Consider the following 27,217-nt stretch of genomic DNA (forward strand, 5'->3'; position numbering starts at 1 on the left):
AGACTGCCCTTATGTCCTGCCCACCGTCAGCTGCACACGGTGGGGAGCTGCTCCGGGACCTTGCTTCAGACATGTAAGATCCCCCCTATCCATAATTATTATTTGTGTGTGTGTGTGTGTGTGTGTGTAACCCAGCTTTTTTTTTGAATTTTTGAATTTTATTTAATTTTTTATACAGCAGGTTCTTATTAGTTGGTGGTGTGATGAATTAGGAGATTGGGATTGACATATATACACTAATATGTATAAAATGGATAACTATAAGAACCCCCTATCCATTAAACCATTGATGTCTATGTTGATGACTCCGGGCTCTTTCTTCGTTCTTAAAGCTAGGCAAGTGCAGGCCTTGTAGGCCTGTTGTGTGCAGCCCAACACTCATAGGGTGGAATCATAAAATATCTGTCCTTTGGTATCTGGCTTATTGTACTTAGCATAATGTCTTTAAGGTTTATATTGTAGCATGTATCAGAATTTCATTCCTTACTATGGCTGAATAATATCCCACTGAATGTATATATACCACATTTTGTTTACCCATGTGTTCACTGATGGACATTTGAGTTGTTTCCACATTTTGGCTATTGTGAACAGTGCTGCTATGAATGTTACTATGCAAGTTTCTGTGTGGACAAATGTTTTCATTTCTAGACTCTAAAGATGGACTCTTCTCCAGGCTCCCAGCCTCTGGGCTTCCCCTCCAACCTTCATGGAAACTCCAAAAAGGTTTTTTTAATTTTCCTTTGAAACTTTATTTGTATCCTACAGTGTAGTAGGTTGACTAGTGGCCCCCCAAACTTCATGTCCATCCGGAACCTCAGAATGTGACCTTACTTGGAATAAAGGGCTTTGCATAGGTAACCAGTTAAGGATCTCCAGAAGAAATCACCATGAGTTTGGAGTGGGTCTTCAATCCAGTGACTGATGTCCTTAAAGGAAGAGGAGACTCAGAGATGCACAGGAGAGAAGGCCATGGGAAGATGGAGGCAGAGATTAGAGTGGTGCAGCCACAAACCTAGGAATGCCAGCAGCCACCAGAAGTTGGAAGGTGGGAGGCTCTGCAACACCTCAATTTAGGACTTCTGGCCTCCAGACTGTGACAGACAAATTCCTGTTGTTTTGTGCCATGCCGTTTGTGACATTTGTTATGGCAGCCCCATGAAACCTCATCCATATAGGTAAGCCATAGTCATTGTAGAAAACGAGAAAATACAGATAAGCGAAAAGTCAAACAGCACAGAGGCAATTCCCCGCCCCCAGAAACAACCACAGTTAACACTTTAGCATCTATCTCATCAGAGTAAGATTTCTAAAATGCAGCCTTCTGAAATGCTTAAAGTTCTCCCAGATGCCTTCAGGATAAACTCTCAAACTCCTTAATAGGGCCTCTCAGAACCAGGCCTTTTTGTAGCCTCTTTTCCTTCTACTTGAAGAAGAATCAACGTGCACACCTGCCTCTGCTTGTTCCCCCAGGCGGACAGGCCTTGCCAGTGCCTTCAACCTCTGATTCCCTGGCCTCCTCGCAACACCCCAGTGGAAGCACTCCTCCTTCTGGAACTTAAGCCGCTGGACCACCGGAACCTGAGGTGCTGGTGACCCCTGGGGCAGGGGTGAGTGGAGCCTCTCCCACCTCCACCTCTTGATTTCTGGACCCAGGAATCCTGGAGCTGCCGTTCCACCCAAGGCAATACAGACCATAAACAAACAAATAACAGGCAATTACCAATCATGGGAACAGCAAGGAGGGTGTAAATGGGGTGGGAGGGCAGGAGGTCTAGAAAAGGATCTCATCCTCCCTTCCAGAGGGAGACCAGGCCCCCGCAGGAGGGCAGCTCCCAGGGCTGATGTTGAGGCACACTGGGCCACCTGTGAGGGTTTCCAACATGGTCTTTTGATCTGGAGGCCCCCAGTCCCAGCCCGCCCCCTCCCACAGGCCTGTAAGCATTGTCCTGGCCAGGCCTGGTACCTTCCAGGCCCTGTGTGGGCTCGATGACCTGGCTGAGACCAGGTAGCCTCAGCTCAGGTTGAGGGGGGCACACACCAGTCAGAGAGTCTGCCTGAGCAGCCTCCCAGCAGCACTTGGCCCCCGAAGAAACCTTGGATCCGAGGCCCTGGAAGATGCCCCTGATCTTGTGCCCAGGACAGGACCCTGATAAGGGAAGCCCTTCCATGGACAACAAGGGTGGTCCTGGTCCCGAGCCTTCACAGGCACTGCCTCCTTCCCTGTGGCCGGCAGTCCTTGTGCAACGCGCCCTGGCCCAGGGCAGCACCGTGCTCCCCGTCCCTTCCTTCTCGGGGTGGGTGCGCTCTGTAATTTGGGGGTTTCTAGAGCTTTTAAAGCACTAACTTTATTTTCTTAGGACTGCATATTTAGTCTCTTTGGAGAGGTTAGCAGTTGAGGCTTTATGAAAATTCAGATGAATTATGACTGCCAGATGTGGCACTTTTTAAAAAATTTTTGGCCGTGCTGCATGGCATGTGGGATCTTAGTTCCCCAACCAGGGGTCAAACCGACATCCCCTACAGTGGAAGCGTGGAGTCTTAACCATTGGACCACCAGGGAATTCCCCGGCACATTTTTATTTTAAAAAATACTGAGAAAAAAAACCCCAAGCACTGAAAAGTAAAAGATCAACCAACCAAAATCCCATCACTTAAAAATTATAAAATATAAACATACTTTATAAAAATATAAAGTGGTACTCCCCCAACTGGAACCCTCACACTGCAGAGCCCCCAGAGCCTTGGTGGGAGCCGCTCCCTGGAGGGGTCACAGAGTGCCGTGCCGGCTGAAGGTCAGAAGGCAACATCCATGCATGCATAGTGTTGGCACAAGTTCACAATATAAAAAAAAATGGGAAAAACCTAAATACCCATCTATAGGATATTAGTTAAAGTAACTGTGAAACAACCTCATGTTAAAAAAGGGACTCTATTCTCCTGGTTGTCAAGGCACACGTATCAGGCAGGCTGCATTCTCCACAAAGGTAGGTAAGTAGATGCAGAGATACAGGGATGGTGGGTGGTGGACGGCAGATGGTAAGATGAGTGGCATTTTGTATGTGTCAGGGACCCTGGGCCTCCCCCTGCAGGACCTGTCCCCAGGAAGCCTCAGTCTCCCTCCTGCTAGCCCTCCCCAGGACACCCCTTGGTCACTGCCCTCCCAAGCCCAAGTATCACCTCCTCCAGGAAGTCTCCCAGGACTGAAGGCTCCCAGCTGCAAGCTCCCAGGGTAAGCATCTGCCAAAAATGTTGGCTCCAGGGATTCTAATGACTATGAGCTGGGGGCTACAGACTGAGAGGGCAGGAATTGGACATAAGGGCTGCACTTATAGCTGTGCTTACACAAGGAGCTCAGCCTCCTCTCCAAAGGGCTCAGAACTGTGGAGTCTTTGGCCCCACTTCCTACAGCTAGTGGCCCAGTGCCTCTACATTCCTCCTCTACCAGCCACATGGGAAGCCTGCCCAGGCGCTGGGCGCTCCCTCTCCCCCTCACCTGCACCCACGGTGCCCTTAGTTGTCCCACAACTAGGTACATCTTAAATGCTTTTATTGTAGAGCAGGTGAAAGAGAAAATGAAATGAACCATGATAGCCTCAGAAAAATGTCACATGGTTTCAGTGAAGCCACTGTTTTTCTAAGAAGCCATCATGGGGTCACAAGAGGGAGGAGCGAGGAAATAGCATGCCCAAGTCCATTTCCTGTCCTGGCCTAGCTAGAGGCTAAGAGCCAGAGAGGAGAGAGCTTGGCTCCCTTCAGAAGGTGAGGACCCGGTGCCGGGCAGGGGACCAGGGCGGGAGAGCTGCTCCACCAGCATGTGGGGGTACCTTTGAACTGGCTACGGGGTGGGGGGAATTGGGCAGGAAGTGTGAGTGGGGCAGGGGAGGGAGGGTGCCAAGCTGCTCCTTCCTCTGCACCCAGCAATCCCTGGAGTCTCCCACCACACTGTCACCTGCCAGAGGACCATCCCCCTCAGGTCAGCTCCAGGCTTGTCCCATGGCATGTTCTCAGGACCAGAGGATCCTGCTGGGAGCAGTGAGATGGGGGAGGGGGGCATCAGGATCCTGAGCAGGAACAAAAGTTCAAAATTGCCTGGTGGACAGGAAAGGGGGCAGAATGGGGGGCGGGGTGGTCAGGGGGCTGCTGGTGGGTGTTCCCAGATGACATGGGAAGCAGAGGAGAGGGGCCCAGTGGCCAAGGCTGGGGATGCAAGTTGGAGGGGGCAGCTGGAGGAGGCTGAGGAGGATGGGCAAGAGGAGAGGGCAGAAGGGAGGGGGCCGGACCAGCGGCTGCAGGAGCTCCCTCAGGAGACAGTTTCCTGAGGTGGGTCAGGGTACAGGTAGCCATGAGGGCTGACCCCAGGGGAAGCTGTCACCAACCATAGGCCCGAAGGGGCCCTGCGAGGAGTCCAGCCAGAGCTGTATCCTGGAAGGAGTGAGGCCAGGAGCAGGACAGCCACTGGCTGAGTGGGGCAAGGCAGGACATGTGACCCTCCTCCTCTCAGCTCCAGCCTTCTGCCGCTGCCTCCCCTGTGGAAACCAGAAACCAGAACCGCAGAGACCCAAGGCCCCTGGCAGAGCAGGGGTGTGGGGTGGGTGGAGGGAGCAGGCGCTGTGATGGCCCCTGGGGTGTGGTCCCTTTTCGGCTGGGGAAGGGGGCTCTGCAGGGCTGGGGGGAGTCCAGGAGGCAATGGACCCCCAGCCCAGAGTCCTGAGGGGGATGTGAGCATCCCCAGGCCTGCAGAGGGACTCCTGAGCCCAAGGCCCAGCGGGCTCTGGGAACTCCCCAGACCCCCAGGGAGAAGGTGCCTGGGGCAGCCCCGTAGACTCCAGGACAAAGAGCACTTGGGTCTTTGAGGTTAGGACCTGGCCTCAGCCTCTGGGGAGGGGATCCCAGGGGTCTTGGGGGAATCAGAGTGTGTGGGAAGGAAGATGACTAGGCATGTACCCCCCCCACACACAGGGGTGAGCTCTGATACCTTGAGAAGATGGTGGCAGGAGAGATGCCCACGGCAATGGCCATCAACATGGTGAGAGACATGTCCCCCCTCGCAATCAGCCAGGCCTGACCAGGCCCAGCCGCCAGCTACCAGGACAAGAACAGGACCCTGGTTGCTTCCAGGACAAATAAAGTCTCCAGGGATGGGGGGCGGTGGAGGGGGCTGCTTCCCCTGGACTGAGACCCCAAGACATCCCCAGCTACAGACCAGGAGCTTCAGGGGACCTGAGGGACCCCTCAGCCTCCATCCCCTGCCAGGAGTCCAGGCATGTCTGGAGCCGCGCTTGAGGAGCCAGAGGGACCCCCTCCCCCCAGACCCTGGAGCCTGTACCTGGCTCACCTGGAAGCGTTCCCTGCAGCCAGCCCTGTCCCAGGTGCCGCCATATGTCCACTTGCTTCCTCCCGCCAGCCCAGGGGGTGGAGGGTGCCATCTCCATGAGCTGTGAGGAGGCAGAGCTCCAAGGGGCCAAGTCACTGCCCTGAGGCCACCAGATTGTCACTACAGAGGGTGGGGCAAGGCTGGCATCTACCTTGGAGCCCATTCTTTCTGCTCAGCTGGGGAGGGGGCATCTCGAGTGTCCCTGTCTTTTCTCTGATTCCTGCCCCCCTGTCAGCCTGGGACCCTGAGCCCTACAGTCCCCTTACTGTCTCCATCCTGTGGGGTCACCCTGCCCCATTTCCCCCATATAGAGAGTGGTTCCTCCGGCCCTGAAATTACTGGCCTCCGGGTCGGCAGTGTGGCCCACTGCGATAATAATGGTTGCCGGGATGGCCTTGGACAGCTGGATGAAGAGCAGAGCAAGCCGGAGCTGGCACCGTGGGAGGTCCCGGGGTGGCCGGAGGTAGGGGTCAGGGAGTGCCTGAGTAAGAGGGAGGCCTGGGCATGGTTTGGGGGAGGCACAGGTGAGGGGGAGAGAGGGTAGTGGGACCCCCTCCCTTGGCCTGGCGGCCCCACCCAACTGGCCACCATTGTCCTCCTCCCATGGTCAGTTCTGGGCCCTGCCTGACCCCACCCCCTTCTCTTGCAGGTAAAAATGAACAAGAACCCTAAAATGTATTGACAAGAATCCTCTCCAAGCCCCCTATAGACAGGAGAGCCCATCTTCCTGGGGATGGGAATGCTGTGAGGCAACATTTTACCATTGGGGTATGAACAAAGTCAACTTGTGGGCAAAAATAAAAATTCACTGAATGCACGTGTATTGAGTGCCTACTGTGTGTGCCTGACTCTTTTCCAGAAGTGGGCTCCAGGGCTTCCCTGGTGGCGCAGTGGTTAAGAATCCACCTGCCAATGCAGGGGACACAGGTTCGAGCCCTGGTCCGGGAAGATCCCACATGCCGCGGAGCAACTAAGCCTGTGTGCCACAACTACTGAGCCCGCGCTCTAGAGCCCGCGAGCCACAACTACTGAGCCCGCGTGCCACAACTACTGAAGCCCACGTGCTTAGAGCCAGTGCTCTGCAACAAGAGAAGCCACCCAATGAGAAGCCCGCGCACTGCAGTTAAGAGTAGCCCCTGCTCGCCGCAACTAGAGAAAAGTCCACGCACAGCGACGAAGACCCAACGCAGCTAAAAAAATAAAAATAAATAAATTTAAAAAAAAAAAAAGAAAAAAAGAAGTGGGCTCCAAATCCCAGGATTCTGGGTCCTTTGAGGCCCAGCTCCAACCCTAGCAGCCCTGGGCCCTCCCCACCCCCAACCAGCCCCCACCTGGCCCTTCACCAGGTCTGTCTGGCCTGGGCCACCTCTCAGCCCCAGGGAGGCTCTTTGGGGCCTCTGTGCCCTGAGGTCCTAAAAAGGGAATAACACCCTGCTTTTCCTCTCCTACACTCACAGTCACACACCAACACTTCTCACACCAGATGTGTGGGATTTTCCACACCTGCCAATTTTCCAGTTTCCTGTGGACACCAACTAAGATTTCTATGACTTAATTCTGACACTGACAGAACTTAGCACAGACTCCACATGTTAAAGGCTCAGTCCTACAATACTGCTCCCACTTCAGATGCCAATCCCAGGTAGTGGGTCCCCAGGTTACCCACAAACTTCTGTCTGACTTGGCTACAGATCATATGTTCCCATGATCTCCTTCTTGGGTTTAATAATTTGCCATAAGGGCTCACAGAACCCAGGAAAACAGTTTCCTTACTAAGATACGGGTTTAGGGAGTTCCCTGGTGGTCTAGTGGCTAGGATTTGGCGCTTTCACTGCCGTGGCCGGGGTTCAATTCCTGGTTGGGGAACTGAGATCCTGCAAGCCCCGAGGTGTGGCCAAAAAATAAATAAATAAAATAAAATTGTTGGGACTTCCCTGATGGTGCAGTGGTTAAGAATCTGCCTGCCAACGCAGGGGACACGGGTTCGAGCCCTGGTTCTGGAATATTCCCACATGCTGCGGAGCAACGAAGCCCATGTGCCACAACTACTGAGCCTGCACTCTAGAACCGATGAGACACAGCTACTGAGCCCACGTGCCACAACTACTGAAGCCTGCGCGCCTAGAGCCCATGCTCCGCAACAAAGAGAAGCCACTACAATGAGAAACCCACACGCCACAACAAAGAGTAGCCCCCACTCGCTGCAACTAGAGAAAGCCTGCACGCAGCAACGAAGACCCAACTCAGCCATAAATAAATAAATAAATAAATTTATATTAAAAAAAAAAGAATCCGCCTTCCAATGCAGGGGACACGGGTTTGATCTCTGGTCAGGGAACTAAGATCCCATATGCCGTGGGACAACTAAGTCCGCGCGCTGCAACTACTGAGCCCACGTGCTGCGACTAAGACCCAATGCAGCCAAAAAATTAATTAATTAATTAATTAATTTTTAAAAAGACTGCTCCTTTAAAAAAATAAATAAATAAAATTGTTTAAAGGAAAAATGGTGGATATTATGGCATGTGAATTAAATCTCAATTAAAAAAGAAAAAAATGTGGGAGTTTGGGATTAGCAGATGCAAACTATTACATATGGAATGGATAAACAACAAGGTCCTACTGTATAGCACAGAGAACTATATTTAATATCCTGTGATAAACCATAACGTAAAAGAATATGAAGAAGAATATATATGTATAACTGAATCACTTTGCTGTACAGCAGAAATTAACACAGCATTGTAAATCAACTATACGTCAATAAAAAAAATTTTTTTTAAATGAAAGGGAATTCCCTGGAGGTCCAGTGGTTAGGACTCCGTGCTTTCACTGCCAAGAGCCTGGGTTCAATCCCTGTTTGGGGAATTAAAATCCCACAAGCGGCGCAGTGTGGCTAAAAAAAAAAAAAAGGTTACAGGTTTATCATGAAGGACGTGGCTGAGGAACAGCCAGATGGAAGAGATGCACTAGACAAGGTATGAGGGAAGGGGCGAGGAGCTTCCATGCCCTCTCTGGGTGCACCACCCTCCCAGCACCTCCACGTGTTCACCAACCCGGAAGCTCTCCAAATCCCATAGTTCAGGGATGTGTATGGAGGCTTCATCACATGGGCGTGACTGATCATTAACTCAATCTCCAGCCCCTGTTCCCTCCCCAGAGGATGGGGCTGAAAGTTCTAAGTTTCTAATCAAGCCTCGGTCTTTCTGGTGGCAGCCCCCATCCTGAACCTAACCACCCAGAGCCACCACATTAGAACAAATGACACTCCTGTCACCCAGGAAATTCCAAGGGATTTGGGAGCTCCGTGTCAGGAACCACAGGCAGAGATCAAATATACTGTATAGTTCTTTTTAAAAAAATAAATGTATTTATTTTATTATTTAATTTAATTGATTTATTTATTGTTTCTGGCTGCGTTGGGTCTTCATTGCTGCGTGCGGGCTTTTCTCTGGTTGCGGCAAGTGGGGGCTACTCTTCGCTGCGGTTCGCAGGCTTCTCATTGTGGTGGCCCCTCTTGTTGCGGAGCACAGGCTCTAGGCGCGCAGGCTTCAGTAGTTGTGGCACGTGGGCTCAGTAGTTGTGGCTCGCGGGCTCTAGAGCACAGGCTCAGTAGTCGTGGCACACAGGCTTAGTTGCTCTGTGACATGCGGGATCTTCCCAGACCAGGGATCGAACCTGTGTCCCCTGCACTGGCAGGCGGATTCTCAACCATTGCACCACCAGGGAACCCCTACTGTATATTTCTTGTTATGTCACAGGACCTCATACTCCTGGGCCTCCTCTACCTGGAAAACCAGCCACTAGGTAGGGTCCCTGATGTTTCCCCTTCCTGTGGTCCTTGACCCAAAAGGGGGCAGTGGGACCTCCAGCATCACCTTCCCCTGGTGACCTCTTTTCCAGCCTTCACTGCCTCAGTCATTTTCAGTTCATAAGACCATCCACACAGAAGAGAAATTTTACAAAGTAAACGTAAAGTAAAAGTACAGTCTTTCCGTCCCATTGCCCCCAATTACAGTTCTCATTTCTGGTGGATTGGACCTTGTCCCTCTGGATGTTTTGGTGCAAGGACAATCCGAAGTAGGTGTATCTGTCCTCTGGGGCTGCCACAATAAACCACCACGAACTGTGTCTTTTCTTTTCTTTTGTTTTTTTTTTTGGAACAAGGAATAACAATTTGAGTCAGAAAGCTAGCAGACCCAGAAGATGGCAGACTAGCCTCTCAAAAAAAAAAAAAAAAAAACCAAAACAAAACCCATTTTACCTCAGTCCAAATTTCGACTCCTTTTATAGAGAAGAGAGGAAGAGGAGAGGCCCACTGTGGCGCCCACCAGTGGCTGAGCGGGACCACTACCTGTGGCTCATTGACAGTTCTCGCTTTGGGGAGGGGCCCGCTGCTGCGCCCACCAATGGCTGAGCGGGGGTTGCTAGAGCAGCGAGGCTGCTATAGCTGGCGCCTGCCCTGCCCCTATTACAATTCTTCTCCCTCTCCCTATTACACGCTGTTAGATGCCTATTCCCCAGGGGCTCAGACTCACCCTCCTGGAATTCAGGCTTCAGGTCATGCTTCGGAGCCATTTACAAGCGATTCGCCGCCGCCTCCTCCTTCTCCTACCACCCCCGACTACTGCCCCCTACTCTCTATCCCACCCAACTCCGCGTCAGGCGCGCCGTCAGGCACGGCCAGCTCTACATCCTGGGCCCGATTTACCAGCGCCCGCAGATCTCACAGCATCGCGACCCGCGCAGCCGCCGCTCCAGCCAATGAACTGTGTGTCTTAAAACAACAGAATTTTATTCTCTCTCAGTTCTGGAGTTCAGAAGTCCAAAATCTGGTTGTCACTCCCTCTGAAGGTTCTAGGGGAGGATCCTTCCCTGCCTCTTCCAGCTTCTGGTGGGTCCAGCATTCCTTGGCTTACGGACATGTCACTCCAATCTCTGCCTCCATCTTCACATGGCCTTCTTGCCTGTGTCTCTCTGTGTGTCTGTGTCCCCATCCCCTTTCTTTGCTCTTAGAAAGATTCCAGTCATTGGATTTAGAGCACACCCTAAATCCATGATGATTTCCTCTTGAGATCCTTAACTTATTACATCTGCAAAGACCATATTTCCAAATAAGGTCACATTCACAACTACTGGGGGTTAAGACTTGAATGCATCTTTTGGGGGACACAATTGTACATTTTTTTAATACATAAGTGAGATCATATAATAAATGTGTATATTTCTACAATAAAGTGTGGAGAAGACACATTTCTCTAACCACAAACTAGAATTTTTAAAACTTTGTCTTTCGAAATAATCTTATATTTAGAGAAAAGTTGAAAAAAAAGTGTAGAGTTCTCCCATATATCCTCCACTCAGCTTTCCCTAATGTTATCATCTTATATAACCATAGTAATCAACCGTAGAAAAGAACATTGATACAATCCCATTAACTAAACCCCGCAAATTTCACCAGATTTTCCACTAATGTCCTTCTCGGGTCCAGGATCTAATCCAGGATCCCAAATGTATTTCTCTGTCATGTCTCCTTAGCCTCCTCCAATCAGTGACAACCATCTAGAATATTTGTACAGCCATTAGTAATTTAAAATGTATGTATGATCCAAATTTTCATTAGTTCTACTTTATTTTAAAAATATGAACTATGGTGGGACTTCCCTGGTGTCCCAGTGGTTAAGAATCAGCCTGCCAATGCAGGGGACACGGGTTTGAGCCCTGGTCCAGGAAGATCCCTCATGCCATGGAGCAACTAAGCCCATGTGCCACAACCACTGAAGCCCGTGCGCCTGGAACCCATGTTCCACAAGAGAAGCCACTGCAATGGGAAGCCCGCGCACCGCAACGAAGAGTAGCTCTGCTTGCCACAACTACAGAAAAGCCCGCGCGCAGCAACGAAGACCCAACACAGTCCCAACGCAGCCAAAAATAAACAAATAAATTTTAAAAGTTTTTTAAATTTTTCAAGCTACTAAAAAAAAAGAGAGATAAAGTTTCAAGATATATTTATCCCAGGATTGAAACTGAAACTGAATACTTTAGAAATGAGAACCACCATCTCCTGTGGATACATGCGCCTAAGCATAGGGCACATTTGTAATTTGATTCCAATGGTACACTCGCTGGACTACACATCCCTTCCTCACCTATGTAAAGGCCACTTCAACACTTACACCATCTGATTGAAAAATGTACAGACAGTGAAGCCAGTATCCACTAACACCAATGAGGGCAGGATCAGTACAAAACATATCAGTGATCTTTGCCAGTACTGTTTAAACAATGATTTTAATGTGAAAGAGGTTATGAAAATAGGCAGAAAATGCGTGTCTAGAATCAAGGAACAAAAGAAATTTTAGTTTCACTTTTGGGTATTTAAAATGAAATTATAGGGGTGGGAGAGGGAGAGTGGGAGGGAGACGCAAGAGGGAGGAGATATGGGGATATATGTATATGTATAGCTGATTCACTTTGTTATAAAGGAGAACCTAACACACCATTGTAAAGCAATTATACTCCAATAAAGATGTTTAAAAATTTTTTTTAAATAAAGTGAAATTACATAAGGTAACTGAAATTATGGATATACAAACCATTTTTGAGGAAGCAGTTTTAATATATATGCCACTTTTTTTTAAATTAATTAATTTATTTTTGGCTGCGTTGGGTCTTCGTTGCTGCGCGCAGGCTTCCTTTAGTTGCGGCGAGCGCGGGCTACTCTCCGTTGCGGTGCGCGGGCTTCTCACTGCGGTGCGCGGGCTTCTCACTGCGGTGGCTTCTCTTGTTGTGGAGCACGGGCTCTAGGCACGCGGGCTTCAGTAGTTGTGCAACGCGGGCTTAGTTGCTCCGTGGCATGTGGGATCTTCCAGGACCAGGGCTCAAACCCGTGTGCCCTGCATTGGCAGGCGGATTCTTAACCACTGCGCCACCAGGGAAGCCCCTATATGCCACTTCTTGATCTTTCATTTTTTAATCTTTGTTTGTTTGTTTTGGCCGCATGGTTTGTGGGATCTTAATTCCCCAACCAGGGACTGAACCTGGGCCCTCGGCAGTGAAAGCCCTGAATCCTAACCACTAGACGACCAGGGAACTCCCGATATTCACCATTTTAGAGTGTACAATTTTGTGGCTTTTAGTATATTTACAACGCTGTGCAACCATCATCATTATCTAATCACAGAACATTGTCATTACCCCAAAAGAAACCCAGTCGCCTTTTAACAGTCACTCCCCATTTCCCCCCAAATCTCCCAGCCCCCCGCAATCACTAATCTACTTTATCTCTATGGATTTGCCTGTCCCGGGCATTTCACATGAATGGAATCATGCAGTATTTGTCCTTTTGTGTCTGGCTTCTTTCACCAGAGTATGGTCTCCCAGGTTCCTTCGAGGTGTAGCAAATATCTGTATTTTGTCTCTTATTATGGCTGAACAATATTGCATTGCAGGGATAGCCCATATTTATTTATCCAGTCATCCTTAGATGGACATCCGAGTCACGTCATATTTGTTTCACTGTTATAAATAATTCAAAAAGCCTTGAGGCTAAATCCATGTCGCGTCTGGATAGGCCAAGGAGCGAAATTGCGATGAAATAACTGTCAGAAGGATAAACAGGAGGTCTTCTAGTTATTCGGTAACGGGGGGTGGGGGAGGGGAGACCAGACAAAACACCCCTTCGCCCTGTGCACACGACCTCTGTGCTTGTCCTCGGTCAACGTGGAGGGCGGATTACGGTCTCATCCACGTTTCCCGCCGCGGACACCGTATGGCTGATGCTCCTGGCGGCCGGGAGGGGGCGCGCGCGGACGCCGTCGGGCCCAGTGGACCCCGGAAGCCCACCCAGGCCCTTTGAGACCTGGGCATCGGCTCTAACTTGCCTTCTGCGGGGGTGGCGGGGAGGGTGGCGTTTGGGCCAGGAAGGATTCCTCAGCGATGACCCGGCAGATGGCCCGCTATCCGAAGAATGCAGGTGACATCCTTACTCCACCCCGAATTCCAACATAAATCGCAATACTAATTGCAGGCCCTCTTTCGATCTCCTTCCTTCCTTCCTTCCTTCCTTCCTTCCTTCCTTCCTCCCTCCCTCCCTCCCTCCCTTCCTTCTTTCTTTTCTTTCTTTCACAACGCTTTTTACAAAATCAATTTTCTTGAAATACAGTTGACAGGATAAAAATTTCCCTTTGGAAATGTACATTTGCCATATACAAATATAACCACTGCCCCAATCGAGAAATGGAACATTTCCATAATCCAAAACATTCCCTCAGATAGCACAAACTATTGATATATAGCAACGTATATAACTTTAAACAAACTATATAACTTGATCACTTATTACATCTATTTTATTATGTCTCCTCCATTGCCCCTACAATATGGGTTCCTGGAGAGCAGGATCTTTATTTTGTTCACTGAGGTTCCCAAGTTCACAGTGCCGAGTAAATAGTAGCTATTAAACACACATTTGTTGAATAAATAAATCCCAGGGGACTTCCCTGGCAGTGCAGTGGTTAAGACTCCATGCTTCCACCTTCCACTGCAGGGGGCACAGGTTCGATCCCTGGTTTGGGGGGCAATGAGAAACTTAATTTTCAATCAATTAAAATTAGAGACAGGTCCCTAAACAGTATCAGTATTTTGAAATGATTTGATAATATATATAAAAAAATAAAAATTCCAAAATGTGAGAGAATCAAGTGGAAAGGGAGAAATTATCAAACCTTTAGAAAAAAGTAAAAGCAAATGCTATGAGTTGAATTACGTCCCCACCCCCCCACCCAAAGAAGTTTAAGTCCTAATCCCCAGTGCCTGTGAATGTGACCTTGTTTAGAAACAAGGTCTTTGCAGATGATTGAGTTAGGTGAAGTCATTAGGGTGGACACAACCCAAATGACAGGTGTCCTTTTAAAAAGGGGAAATCTGAACACGGAAATGCACACGGGGAGAGCACTGTGTGCAGACAAAGCAGAGATCAGGGTAATGTATCTAGAAGCCAAGGAGAAAGGCCTGGAACAGATTCTCCCTCCCAGCCCTCAGAAGGAGCCCACCCAGTCCACACCTTGATCTCAAACTTCTGGCTTCCAGAACTATCAGAAAATAAGTTTCTGTTGTTTAAGCCACTCAGTTGGTGATACCTTGTTCAGCATCTCTGACAAACTAATACAGAAACTATCCAGTATTTATTCAAGTAAGTATGGGAAGAACTTGCTTAGGATAATTTTAAAAAACAGAGAAACTCAAATTGGAAAAGACCACTAGATGCAGCTGTGTAGGGAATTCCCTGGTGGTCCAGTGGTTAGGACTCTGTGCTTTCACTGCCAAGGACCCGGGTTCAATCCCTGGTCAGGGAACTAAGATCCCACAAGCTGCGAGGTGCCGCCCAAAAATAAATAAATAAATAAAGATTCAGATGTGTAAACACACACACCTATCATACACCTATTTTCCCAACCTCCTCCCCCACCAAATGCAAGTAATAAAATATTTCCATCACATGTGGAACACTAGGGTTAATCTGAGTTCAATAAAAATGTTTCTTAAATCAGTAAGAAAAAGATGAACAAGCTAATAGAAAAATGAAAGTGCAGCTGTTCTCAAGGTGTGTTCTGGTGGCCCCTGGGGGTTCCCAAAGCCTTTTCAAAGGTCCATGATTATTTTCATAGTAATACTGAGACAGTGTTTGCCTTTTTCACTGTGATGACTTTGCACTGATGATGCAAAAGCAATGGTGACTCTTAGTGTGAATCAAGGCAGTGACACCAAACTGATAGAATTTGTTGCCAATGATAAAATTCTAAGCCTTCTGGCAAAAAGTACAATTTTGGAAAACTTGTATGCCACCTTTAGCTTCACAGCTTCCCAATATTGCCAAACTTTTGTGTTGAGATTGGTGGCAGTATTAATGAATGTTATACATTTTATTTATATTGTATAATAAGATGTGTCAACATTTGCAAGATCTGTATAAGTCAATGAACAAATATTTTCGAAAAGACCAACACATGATTTATGAAATCACACGAGGGTAAAAGACCCTTTCAAAGTGCAAGACAGATCAATGGATTTTCATGTAATAGAACACAAAAAGCTCACTGATGTCATCTCAGATTCCGTGTTGCAGCTAACCTTCAAAAAACTACCATGTTTTGAGTGTTGGTGTAGTATCAAAGAAGAATATCTACAATTATCTGAAAAGGCTATTAAAATATTCCTTCCTTTTCCAGTTTTTTATCTGTGTGAGGCTAAATTTTCTTCACGTACTTCAACCAAATCAGTGTATCCCAATAGAGTGAAGGCAGACACAGACATGAGAACCCAGCTGTCTTTTCTCAAACGTGATATTAAATAGATTTTTTTCTTCTTTTTTTGGCCATGCCACGTGGGATCTTAGTTCTGCGACCAGGGATAGAACCCGTGTCCCCTGCGGTGGAAGTGAGGAGTCTTAACCACTGGACCACCAGGGAAGTCCCCAAACAGATTTTTTTTTTAATGTAGAACATTGCCACTCTTCTCACTCATTTTTGGTTTGAAGATACAGTTATGCAGTGAATTTATTATTGATATTTTAAATTCTCAGGTTAAATTTCTGATATTGTAAATATTGATAGATGTAACCTACATAACCAAAAGCTCTTCCAGCTGCTCAATAATTTAAAGAGTGTAATCGCTCTTTAAAGGGGTTCTGAGACCAAAAAGCCTGAGAACCGCTGGACTACGGAATATAAATGTTAGAACCCACGACCCACAGGATAATACTCTGTGAATTCTCACAATGACTCCATGAGGTGGGTGATGTTATTATACCCATTTATCAGATGAGAAAACTGAGAGACAGGGGAAGCAATTGCTTGTCACACAGCTAGCTAATGCCAGAGCTGGGATTTGAACACAGGCATCTGACTCCAAGCTTGTGCACTTCCTTGGGGACAATCTGGCAACATGTTTAAAAAGCTCTTATGGACTTCCCTGGTGGCACAGTGGTTAAGAATCTGCCTGCCAATGCAGGGGACAAGGGTTTGATCCCTGGTCCGGGAAGATCCCGTGTACCACAACTACTGTGCCTGCGCTCTAGAGCTTGCGAGCCACAACTACTGAGCCCTCGTGCCACAACTACTGAAGCCCGCGTGCCTAGAGCCCATGTTCCACAACAGAAGCCACCGCAATGAGAAGCCCGCGCACCACAACCAAGAGTAGCCCCCGCTCGCAACAGCTAGAGAAAGCCCGCGCGCAGCAACGAAGACCCAATGCAGACAAAAATGAATAAATAAAATAAATAAAATTTTTAAAAACTTATCAAAAATAAAATAAAAAGCTCTTAAGACATTTGCCTTCTTTGACTATTTTTTGAAATTTCAAGAAAGGGGATAATCAGATGTCAGGAATTTAGATACAAAGATATTTATAACATAATAAAATTAGAAACAACCAGTAGTCAGTGGATTATTAATAGATAATGGCAAATAAATTCATGAAGGCCTTTGAATGACCCTGAAGAATACCCAGGAAATGACCTGGCCCCTGGAGAAAGGACTGGAGGTCGGTGGAAGCCGTGTCTGCTGAACCGAGGGTGGTGATGAGGGATCTGCAGAGCCAGGGCGGCGGTGGCGGGGTGAGGCGGGGGAGGAGGGAGCTGGGAGCCTTTGTAGAGGCAGTTGCAGGTTCTGCTGATATTTGGACTTGAGGAGGAGGATACAGGAGAACGCGGGAGAACTGGAGGACACGGCAGATGCAGAAGATGCGAGAACGTGGGAAATGCCTGAAGTCCAGGTCAGACAGGCCTCATGGCACCTGGACCTGCACCTGCTGGGAGCCCAGGAGCAGCTTTAGAGCAAGAGAAAGGAGGAGAAGAAGAGGGGTATCCGGGGAGTGGTGTTTTCTAGAGAGCAGCAGCGTCTTCACTCTGCCAACGTGAGGACGTGCAGCTAGAAGACTGGGGGCTCTAGCGGGGCAAAGGGGGGCGGGTGGAGGGCTGGGGAGGGTCGCAGTGAGCTGAGGGCCCGGGGCGCCGTGCAGGAGGGGAGGCGGGTGAGAGGCAGGGCGGGCGTCAGCTCGGAGGATGCTGGGCCACTCTGATCGCCACCCGCCAAGTGTCCAGGAAAGTAGGCCCCAGGGCCCGCAGCTTCCCGTGCGGGAGCAGTCCCGGTCTCCACCGCCCAGGGTGGTCAGAGAATCAGTGTGCAGTGACTGTGCTGTGAGTGGGGGCTGGACCGATGGGCGAAGGCCGGGATGATGGACGAGGGCTGGACCTGTGGCGAGGGAGGAGGGGAGCACCAATAACGAGGGAGGGACCAATGGCGAGGACTGGACCGAGGGTCGGGGAGGGACCAACGGCAAAAATGCTGCGCCCTCAGGGATGCTGGGCGGAGCGGAATCAGTAGCTTTGATGAGCATACTCGAAGTTCTTCCCTCTGCTCGCTCAGGAGAACAACGGAGACGATCGAGGCCTTTAAACAAATGCTGTGACTTCCTCTGCGTAGAGCCGAGGTCAAACACTGGGGGAGGTCGGATGGTCTCAGTTAAATCCACTCCCCTTGTCCTGGGAGAGCCCCGCCCAAGACTCTAAGTCTGGCCACTTGAAGGCTGACGCTCCGCCCCCCGGGGGCCACCGCCCAATAACGGCATGGTCCTGCCCCTTCGCGAGCCCTGGCTCCGCCCCCGCGCGAGATTGGTCAGGCCGCCAGTTCTGCCCCGCGAGGGGAAGACCCGGAGAAATCGAGTTGGCCCAAGGAATGGGCCCCCCACAAGCCCTGCTGCGCATGCTCGCTCCATGACCCCAGCTTGAGGTGACTGCCCGAACCCAGGCGGGGGCCCCAGGCACGGAGGCTGAGGGACCTGCCGCGGCTCGGTCTCCGGAGAGGGAGGGCCCCGCTGCCGTCGCCGCCCGGCCGGTGCCCGGTGAGGACGGGCCCCAGCGGATCGGGGAGGGTCTCGGGTCCCTGCCGGGCTCCTCTGGGGGTCACCAAGGGCTGCTGATGCTGGGGGGGGGTGCCCCCCAGCTCTGCATCCCGGCGCTCAGGCAGCCTCCTTGTCCTTCACCAGCGATTCAGCTCTTCTCCTCGCTCGTCCTTCCCCCAACCCACCCGACCCCAGGACTGAGCCCTCACACCCCAAGTCAGGGAGTCCCACATTGGTTTGCCTTTCCTTGACCGTGTCCGCCCCGCCCAGTACTGCCCCCACCCTGCACCCATCCCCAGTCCCGTCCCATCCTTGTGGCTCTAGAGATGCTCGCAGGGATGGCAGTTGGAGGTCTGAGATGTTGGGGCGGGGGAGGCACTCCGGAGGCTTAGTCAGGAGGTGGCGGTAATGATGCGAGAGGAGAGAGGCGGGGAGCAGGGGCCATTTGGGCGCAGCATAGACAGGTCTAAGGACAAATTACAGTGGGTAAGGAGGAGTAAAAGTAACTAAGATTCCAAGCCATGGTGATTAGGGGAAAGGAGGTGCCATTACATGAAATTCCCACTTTGGGGAAGCTGTTCCCTGCACACTATAGAGTAACAGTTCTTGACCCATTCTGGGTCTTACTGCTGCTCTGAAAATCTCCCTGTAAGGATGTGTACCTGCATGTCTAAGTGGGTCCATCATCCCACCAGCAGCCCTCCAAGAACCACATGGGACAGCGATTATAGAAGGGGCATCTGTCAGTATCACTGGTAACGTGAAGACTTCACCCTTGCCTGCCTGCCTGCCTGCCTGCTCTTAAGAGCCCCTGTGAAGTTCACCACTACTCCCATTACATAGGTGAAACCAGCCCAGAGAGTGTAAGGGGTTGGCCTCTTAGCTGAGGATGCAGGTGTTGGTGGACATTGATGGTATTTCTCTCCCATACATATGAAGGTAATGGTAATTCTGTTAATCCATCATCAGTTGCCAGGCAATGATCCTGGCTTTCTTGTTTTTTATTTTTTGGCCACACCATTTGTGGGATTTTAGTTCCCCAATCAGGGATTGAACCTGCGCCCTCGGCAGTGAGAGCGGGGAGTTCTAACCACTGGACCGCCAGGTAATTCCCATGATCCTGGCTTTCAGAACCTCACCATCAAGGGATTGGACCTCGTATTAATTACCTACTGCTGCCATAACAAATTACCACAAATTTAGTGGATTAAAACAACACAGCTTTGTAAAAGTCATGCAGTGCTGGAGGTCAGAGGTCTGACATGGGCCTCACTGGGTTAAAATCAAGGTGTGGGCAGGGCTGTAACCCTTCCAAGGGACTATAAGAGAGACAGTCTGTTTCTTTGTCTTTTCTAGAAGCCTCCAGCATTCCTTGGCTCATATCCCCCTCCCTCCACCTTCAATGCCAGCAACATCGAATCTCTCCTTTTGCTGACCCTGCCTCCATCATCACACTGCTTTTTCTGACTCTTCTACCTACATTTCCTGCTTTTTAAGACCCTTGTCATTGTGATGGAACCACCTGGACAATCCAAGATAATCTCCTAGTTTAGTAACCTTCATGCCATCTGCAAACTTAATTCCCCCTTTGCCATATAAGGTAACATATTTACAGGTTCCAGGGATCAGGACCTAGACAGCTTTGGCGATGGGCAGCAGGGGGGCATTATTCTGCCTCCCAAGGTGTCTAAGAGGCTCCTGCCAGTTCTTAACATTGTGTGGTTTGGGGTTTACACTGAGCCATCTTACAATATCATGACAGCTGGTTAGGATAAATGGGTGACTGGAGACCCATAGCAATATCAAACCATCCGACTGGGGATGCAGGTGGAGGGTGTAAAGTGAGTGAAGTAAGGTAAACTATTAAGCCTTTTGATCTTTTTAATTCATTTCTGCTTCACTTCTAAAAATTCTGTTAACTCAATGAACTTTTATTGAGTAAAAATTTAATTTTCAAAATAGATGTTTTAGGCTTAAAATAGCTGCCTGTCAACTCCTCCATTCACATCTTAAAAATAAATTGCTAGAAGGTTAGGGATAAATCCAGAAAAGAGACTGATCCAGCCTGAGGGACTGTCCACCCCTGTACATGGAATGGTGGAAAAGCAGTTCAGCTATGAACTAGAAATTAGAAACTTCTTAAACAGAGGGCCCATGGCATCATCCATTTTTCACAAAGTATCAGAATCAAATAGGGTACTGGTAAAAAAAAAAAAAAATGTAGATTCTCAGGTCCCTCTCCAGACCCATTGAGAAAGAAGTCTGGGGGTGGAGGAGTCCAGAACTGTGCATTTTTAACAAGAATTCTGGGTGATTCTTAGGTATCATGAAGTGGGGAAACCACTGATTATAGACTTAATTTCTCTATTCTCAATACATAAGTTTTATTGAGATAATTTACATACCATGCAATTCACTCACTCACAATGTACAATTCAATGGCTTTTAGTAAATTCACCAAGTTGTGCAGCCATCACCACAATCAGTTTTAGAACTTTTTCATCACCCCAGAAACCCCATACATACTAGTATTCACTCTTCACTCTTCTGGTCCCCATCCCTCCCACCCCCAGCCCTAGACAATCACAAATCTACTTTCTGTCTCTATGGATTTTTCTACTCTATAGATTTTCTATAGACTCCAGGTCATTTTATAGAAATGGAGTGTATAATATGTGATCTTTCATGACTGGCTTCTTTCACTTAGCTAATCTTTCCAAGGTTCATCCATGTCGTGGCATGAACTTTTTAAATTATCAGATAATATTCCATTGTGTGGATACATCACATTTTATTTATTCATTTATCTGTTGATGGATATTTGGGCTGTTTCACTTTTTGGCATCTATGAATAATGCTGCTGCGAATATTCATGTACAAGTTTTTATGTAGACATCGGTTTCCATTTCTCTTGGGGATACACCTAGGAGTGGAATTGCTGGGTCATATGGTAATTCTATGTTTAACCTTTTGAGAAATCATCAGACTGTTTTCCAAAGTGGCTGCACTATTTACATCCCCACCAGCAGTGTATGAGGGTTCCATTTTCTCCTCATCCTCACCAACACTCGTTATTGTCTGGGTTTTTTGTTTTGTTTTACTAGATCCATTCTAGTAGTGTGAAATAGTATCTCATTATAGTTTGATCTGCACTTCCCTCATGACTAATGATGTTGAACATCTCGTGCTTACTAGCCACTTGTATATTTTCTTTGGAGAAAGGCCTATTCAGATCCTTTGTCCATTTTAAAATTGAGTTATTTGTCTTTTTATTACTGAGTTATGTGTTCTTTATAAATTCCAGATACAAGTCCCTTATCAGATGTATGACCTGCAAAAATGTTCTCCCATCCTATGGGCTGCCTTTTAACTCTCATGATGGTGTCCTTTGACTCACAAAAGTTTTAAATTTCGATGAAGTCAAATTTTTGTGTTTCTTTTTTGGTTACCTGTACTTTTAGTGTCATACTGAAGAAAGCTTTGCCTAATCCAAGGTCAGGAAGATTTACTCTTTTCTTTTTTTTTTAAGAGTTTTATCACTAGCTCTCATAATTAAGTCTATGATCATTTAGAGTTAATTATTTGTATATGATGTGAGAAAGGGGTCCAGCCACCTGGAGTTTCATCCCTGGACCACAGAGGTGTGGGCTGCTGGCCAGGGTTGTGCACCAGGCCAATCAGAGTGTGGGGGCAGGGTCCTGTGGGTGGGGCTTCCCACCATAACCCTTTCCTGCCCAGAGTGGTTCTCTGGGGGGGGGGGTGGGGAGGCAGTGTCTTTTCTGCTGGGCCCCATGTCCCCCCAGGTCCCAGGTACCACAATGTTGCCTGCCCTGTGGGACAGGATGGGCAGAGCTGGGAAGGAGCACATGGGAGGAGTAGGGGTTGGCTTAGCCAGGGGCTGGACCAGGGACAGGAGGGATAATGAGACATCAATCCCAGGGGTGCCTGTGGTCAGGTGACTTGCTACCAGGAAGCATTTACCTGAGGCTACACCCCCTGGAGGTGGGGGTCCTCCTCTGTCACAGTTGGGAGGTCTCTGCTTTCGTGTCTAGTTGTCAGGTCTCTGCTTTCATGTCTAGTTGACTGAGAAGGGGAGCTTGCAGGGGACAAGGCACTCCAACCATGCACTGGCCTTGCACCTCAGGCTCCTCTCATGGATGAAGGGGTCTTGGAAGACTTTGGGGTGCGGGGCATGGACACCTCAAGCCACGTGCATTGGAGGGGCCCAGAGAAACACAACGGAAAGCCAGGTTGGAGAAACAGGTCTAGGGGGTAAGAGTGTACAGGCCTTGGTGCTGCCTGAGTCCTGGACAGGGAGGGTGAGATGTCTGCCAAGGCAGCAATCTTGTTTCTGGGCTAAACTGGAAACTGAGAAAGACCCCGCCATCTGCCCACCACCCAATCACCCCCAACAGACAAAACAGCTAGCCCACACTAATGCCCCAGAGCCCTGGTCTCCAGGCCACCACTGCCCCTGTCATCCATTTTTTTCTTTCTTTTCTTTTTTTTTTGGCCATGCCGTGTGGCTTGTGGGATCTTAGTTCCCTGACCAGGGATTGAACCCGGGCCCCCGGCAGTGAAAGTGCAGAGTCCTAACCATTGGACCACCAGGGAATTCCCTGTCATCCATCCTTTCTGCTTCTCCAGACCAGAAGCCAGGGAGCCCTCAATGACAACAGATTCTCTGGACACCTCCACAGCCCTGTCCCCACTCAGCTGAGGCAGAGCCAGCACCAGCTCAGACACAAGGTCGCTGCCCTCGTGGGGCCCTGGCATCCCCTAGCACTGGGTGCCCCGGGGCCTCTTGCCTGGGATGGGGGATGGATCTAGTTGTGAATCCAGAGAGTCCCTCCTCCCAGGGCCAGGCTCCTCCTTTGGGGTCTGCAGTGTGCCAGCAGGGCCCCAGCCCATGCTCCTAGTGACACAGTGTCAGGGTGAAGGGCACCAGGCATTCTGGGAGGGTTGGTGACCTGAACTCATGTCCCCAAAGTGCTTTTCCCCAACGCCTGGTGCTCAGGAAGACCGGTTCCTGTTATCCTGGACGAGGTACCCCAGGTGCTGTGCAGGGCGGGCTCTGGACCCACCTCGACTGGACTCCCCGCTCTGCCTTCATGGCTGCATGCCTCAGTGTCCTCATCTGTAACCTGGGTCAATGAGAAAGATCAACTTTCATAACGTGGGGCTGAAGGTTAAATGGAAAAACCTGTGGAAGCACTTCACCCCGTGCTCAGCACCTGTGGGCCTGGATTCCTAGTAACTCACAGCTGTCAGCACCTTGGTCACCCCAGTAGCCCCTTGAGAGCCCTGTTTTGGGCACATTTTGTAGATGGGAAAGTGAGGTTTGGCTGGGGGAGGTGACGGACTCAAGGCTACCAGGAGAGTAGAAGCACCAGCCCAGGGTTCTCTGGCTCCATTCAGGTCCTTCCCCGGGGGCACCGAGGCAGCCCCATCTGCCCCAACCTCCAGCCCAGATTCTTCCTGAACCCAGGCCTAAGGGCACCTCCACTAATGGGATTTTGCCTCCTGCCTTAGGACGGAGCCCTTGGACTGCTGGGTTCCTTCCAGGGAGGTGGAGGAGAAATCCATCTGCTGGGGCCTGAGCGTGGCCTGGGGGCCAGGCCATCGTTCCCGGAATGCCCCTGCCTGAGCCCAGTGAGCAGGAGGGCGAGAGCGTGAAGGCCAGCCAGGAGCCCTCTCCTGAGCCCCCTGAGCCGGGCACAAATGTCATCCCCGCAGCCCCCAGGAAGCCCAGGAAGTTCTCCAAACTGGTGCTGCTGACGGCCTCCAAGGACAGTGCCAAAGTGGCGGGGGCCAAGCGCAAAGGAGTGCACTGCATCATGTCCCTGGGGGTGCCCGGCCCTGCCACCCTTGCCAAAGCCCTCCTCAAAATCCATCCCGAGGCTCAGCGGGCCATCGAGGCCGCCCCCCAGGAGCCTGAGCAAAAACGCAGCAAGCTGGACACAGGTGAGGCCCCAGACCAGCAAGCAGGGCGAGAGCAGGACCTTCCTGGGGCCGAAGTCCCCTGTCACCTGAGCAGCCAGGGGGACAGCAGGCTCGGCTGGCTCAGGGGAGTATGTGTGTGCTGTGAACATTTCTGCGTGCATCTGTCTACATTATCTCAGTGTGAATCTCTGCGTGTCTGTAGGCCTCCGTGTGTGTGTGTGTGTGTGTGTGTGTGTGCGTGTTTCTCTAAGGTTCTGTCTCCCTATGTGTGTATTTGCCTAGGAGAGTAAGTTTGTGTGGGTTTTTGTATGTCTGTGTTCCTGGGCCTATTTCTCTCCGTGTCTACTCTTATGTGTTTACCTATTTATGTCTTTTTCATGAGATGGGGGCATCCCCAGCCACAGGCCTAGAGTTCTCAGGCAACCTGAGGGACACCTCAGGCTCCATCGCCTGCTGGAGTCAGGGACCCTGGAGCCTGGAGGCCCCTCTGCAGTGGGCCTGGCTCACCCTTGAGCCCTTCCACTGGCCTGTTCTGCTCCAAGTGCCTCCTCATGTCCACCTGCCTCTGCCCAGTGCAGAGAGGGTTCTGTCCTCACGACCTGTGTGGAGGCAGGGCTCAGAAGGGCCAAGTCACCACCCTGAGGCCACCAGCTAGCTCACTGGAAAGGATGGGGGGGCCCCCTCTGGCTCAGAGCCCATTCTTCCAGCTGAGCTGGGTGGGACAGGCCATTTCTACCCCACCGGAGACCTCTGCTCACTTCTCAGATCAGGCGGGCTCTGGGGCCATATGGACCCCACCCCATATGGCACCTTTGTGAGAATCAGGACAAAGTCACCCTTCCTCAGATGGAGAGATGAAGAACGGAACAAGGGCTGCAGCTCGGCCCCATGGGCTCCCCTGGGCAGGTGCTCATGGGCAGTCAACACCTCTCAACCTGCCCCTCCGTCTTTACCTCCAGACCGCTCCACAGCCCTCTCCACCTCCTGCCCCGTCCTGGGCCAGGCAGTGGGGAGGGAGCAGCAGCTTCCTGATGCTCAGCCCAGATTTGGCCCAAAGTTTCCTGGAAACAGCCTCTGTGTCCCTGGGCCAGTGGCCTTTGGGAGCATGTCTCTGGAGTCAGCAATCCCCACCCCTGCTCTGGCAGCTGGGACCCCCAGGTTTGCCCCCCACCCCTTCCCCCTTTTCCTTTGACAACAGCCTGACCCACACCCTTCTCTTCCAGACGGGAAAGAAGACGGAAGGTTGGCAGGACAGCCTGCCCCCAGTCCCTTGGTGGATGGGGAGGAGTCCACCATGGGCCCCATCGTGTCCAGGGAGGACCCGTAGCCCGGTTCCTGACAACCGAGGGTGCGATCTGGCTGGGTCAGTGAACTTGGCTGCAACTTCTACACGTTCCACTGGGCTTCTGCCTGGGGCCCAGCCGCTGACTGATTTTCACTTTCAACATTGTAATCTTTTTCTGATCAAGCATAATTTACTTTTGTAAGCAGAAAAAATAAAATAAAAAGAGAATAAAAGAAGCTGTACACTAGATCCCACCATGGATAGGTTTTTAAAATTCCATGATTCTGGGTCCTTTGAGGTCCCAGCTCCAACCCCCACCCCCCTGCTCCTGGGCCTCCCCAACCCTCACCAGCCCTTACCTTGCCCTGCTCCAGGGCTTCCTGGCCTGGGCCATCTCTCAGGCCCAGGAGGGCTCTCCAGTGGCCTCCATCCCCCAGGGCCTCACACCCTGGGCCTCCTCAGCCTGGAAAACCCGACCACTGACTCAGAGACTAGGTGGAGTCTCTGAGGTTTTCACTTTCTGCTGCCTTTGGTGTCCAGCCCTGAACCCCTGGGAAGCCGATCCTGCCCCTCTCTGGCTCTCCTTCCAGGGCCAGTTCCCAGGAGGCCTCAGCCTGCTTCTTCCTGCTGGACCCTCAGAAAGGCCACCTCCTCCAGGGAGTCACACAGGACTGACAGCCTCTGTGCACAGGGACCCTGATGTCCATGGCAGCCCAAGGTTCTGCTGAGGAGGTGAGCCTGCGGTGTGAGGGGGCACGCCTGACAGAAGTGTATTGTGCCCCTGCTGTGTTCCTTCTGGGTGGTTTGGGGGCTGAGGGAGATTCCTGGGAGCCTGAGCCCCTCCTCAGGTCCCCTGGGTGCTGCCCTGCTGGAGGAAAAGATGAAGAAACACCGTTCCCCTCCTTCAACAATAAGTTGGGGTCCCCTGAGAAAAGGCATTGGCCTCAAGTTGCTTCAGCCCACGTGGTCCTCATCATTTGAAAACTGCCTTTGGGCAAAAGGAAATGGATTATTTTTTAAAAGTAGAGTTTAGAGGACTTACGTTTTCAAACATTTTCCAAATTTAATCAGTATCTGTTGACTCCCTCTTGGGAAAAGTGAGTTACGCAGCACATCCTCAGTGCCCAACTCTCCATTTTGTTGTGATTTTTATAGCATGGTTGTCTGTAACATTTATATTCTGTAACCATAACTTTAAAAGTTCTTTTGTCTGAATTCTATATTTAAATAGATTCCCATCCCCCACAAGATTTCTCCTTTCCTGAGGCTCTGAGACATCCTGGAGGGCTGGTTCTGTCAGTTGAGGAGACCGCCTGAGGGCTTGCTCTGGTTTAACATTTGGTAGTGGAGGAGGCATGGAGTAGAGGAGGTGGGGAGAGGGGCCGGCCAGCCTCGACCCCTGCCACTCAGCCTGGACTCCAGGCAGTCCTGGCCTGGGCAGGGTCACTGCGGGTGTCCACTCCCCTGCATTTTGCTGTGGCACCATCGACCCCTTCCGCAGCTGCCATGGGAGCCTGGGGTGGGGGTGGCACTCGCGTCCCCAGTGAGGGGGCCTGGTTGACTAGGTGGCCCCCGGAGGCTGGGTGGGGGCACACGAAGGGTGCACCTCCCTCCGGGGGCTCAAGCGGCCTATGGTGCCTGTCATCTGCCTGGAGGGTGGGAAGCACTGCCAAGCCAGGCAGGGAGCTCATACACTGGATCTGGAGGTGTTA

The 27,217-nt window shown here is 50.5% G+C and overlaps 1 protein-coding gene across 2 annotated transcripts; it reads left to right on the forward strand.

The window, feature by feature from the left end:
• The first annotated feature begins 18,053 nt into the window (after positions 1 to 18,053).
• FLYWCH2 (FLYWCH family member 2) lies at positions 18,054 to 25,754 on the forward strand. Of its 2 annotated transcripts, XM_059895757.1 has the most exons (4): positions 18,054 to 18,277; positions 22,925 to 23,026; positions 23,810 to 24,241; positions 25,444 to 25,754. In XM_059895757.1, the coding sequence occupies exons 3-4, from the start codon at positions 23,911 to 23,913 to the stop codon at positions 25,545 to 25,547; spliced, it is 435 nt and encodes a 144-aa protein (XP_059751740.1). In that variant the 5' UTR covers positions 18,054 to 18,277; positions 22,925 to 23,026; positions 23,810 to 23,910; the 3' UTR covers positions 25,548 to 25,754. The 2 variants fall into 2 exon arrangements, with proteins under 2 accessions (XP_059751740.1, XP_059751739.1); XM_059895756.1 differs by lacking the exon at positions 22,925 to 23,026.
• The last annotated feature ends 1,463 nt before the right edge of the window (positions 25,755 to 27,217 follow it).

Source organism: Balaenoptera ricei, chromosome 15 (assembly GCF_028023285.1).
Source record: "Balaenoptera ricei isolate mBalRic1 chromosome 15, mBalRic1.hap2, whole genome shotgun sequence".
NCBI classification, from domain to species: Eukaryota; Metazoa; Chordata; class Mammalia; order Artiodactyla; family Balaenopteridae; genus Balaenoptera; species Balaenoptera ricei.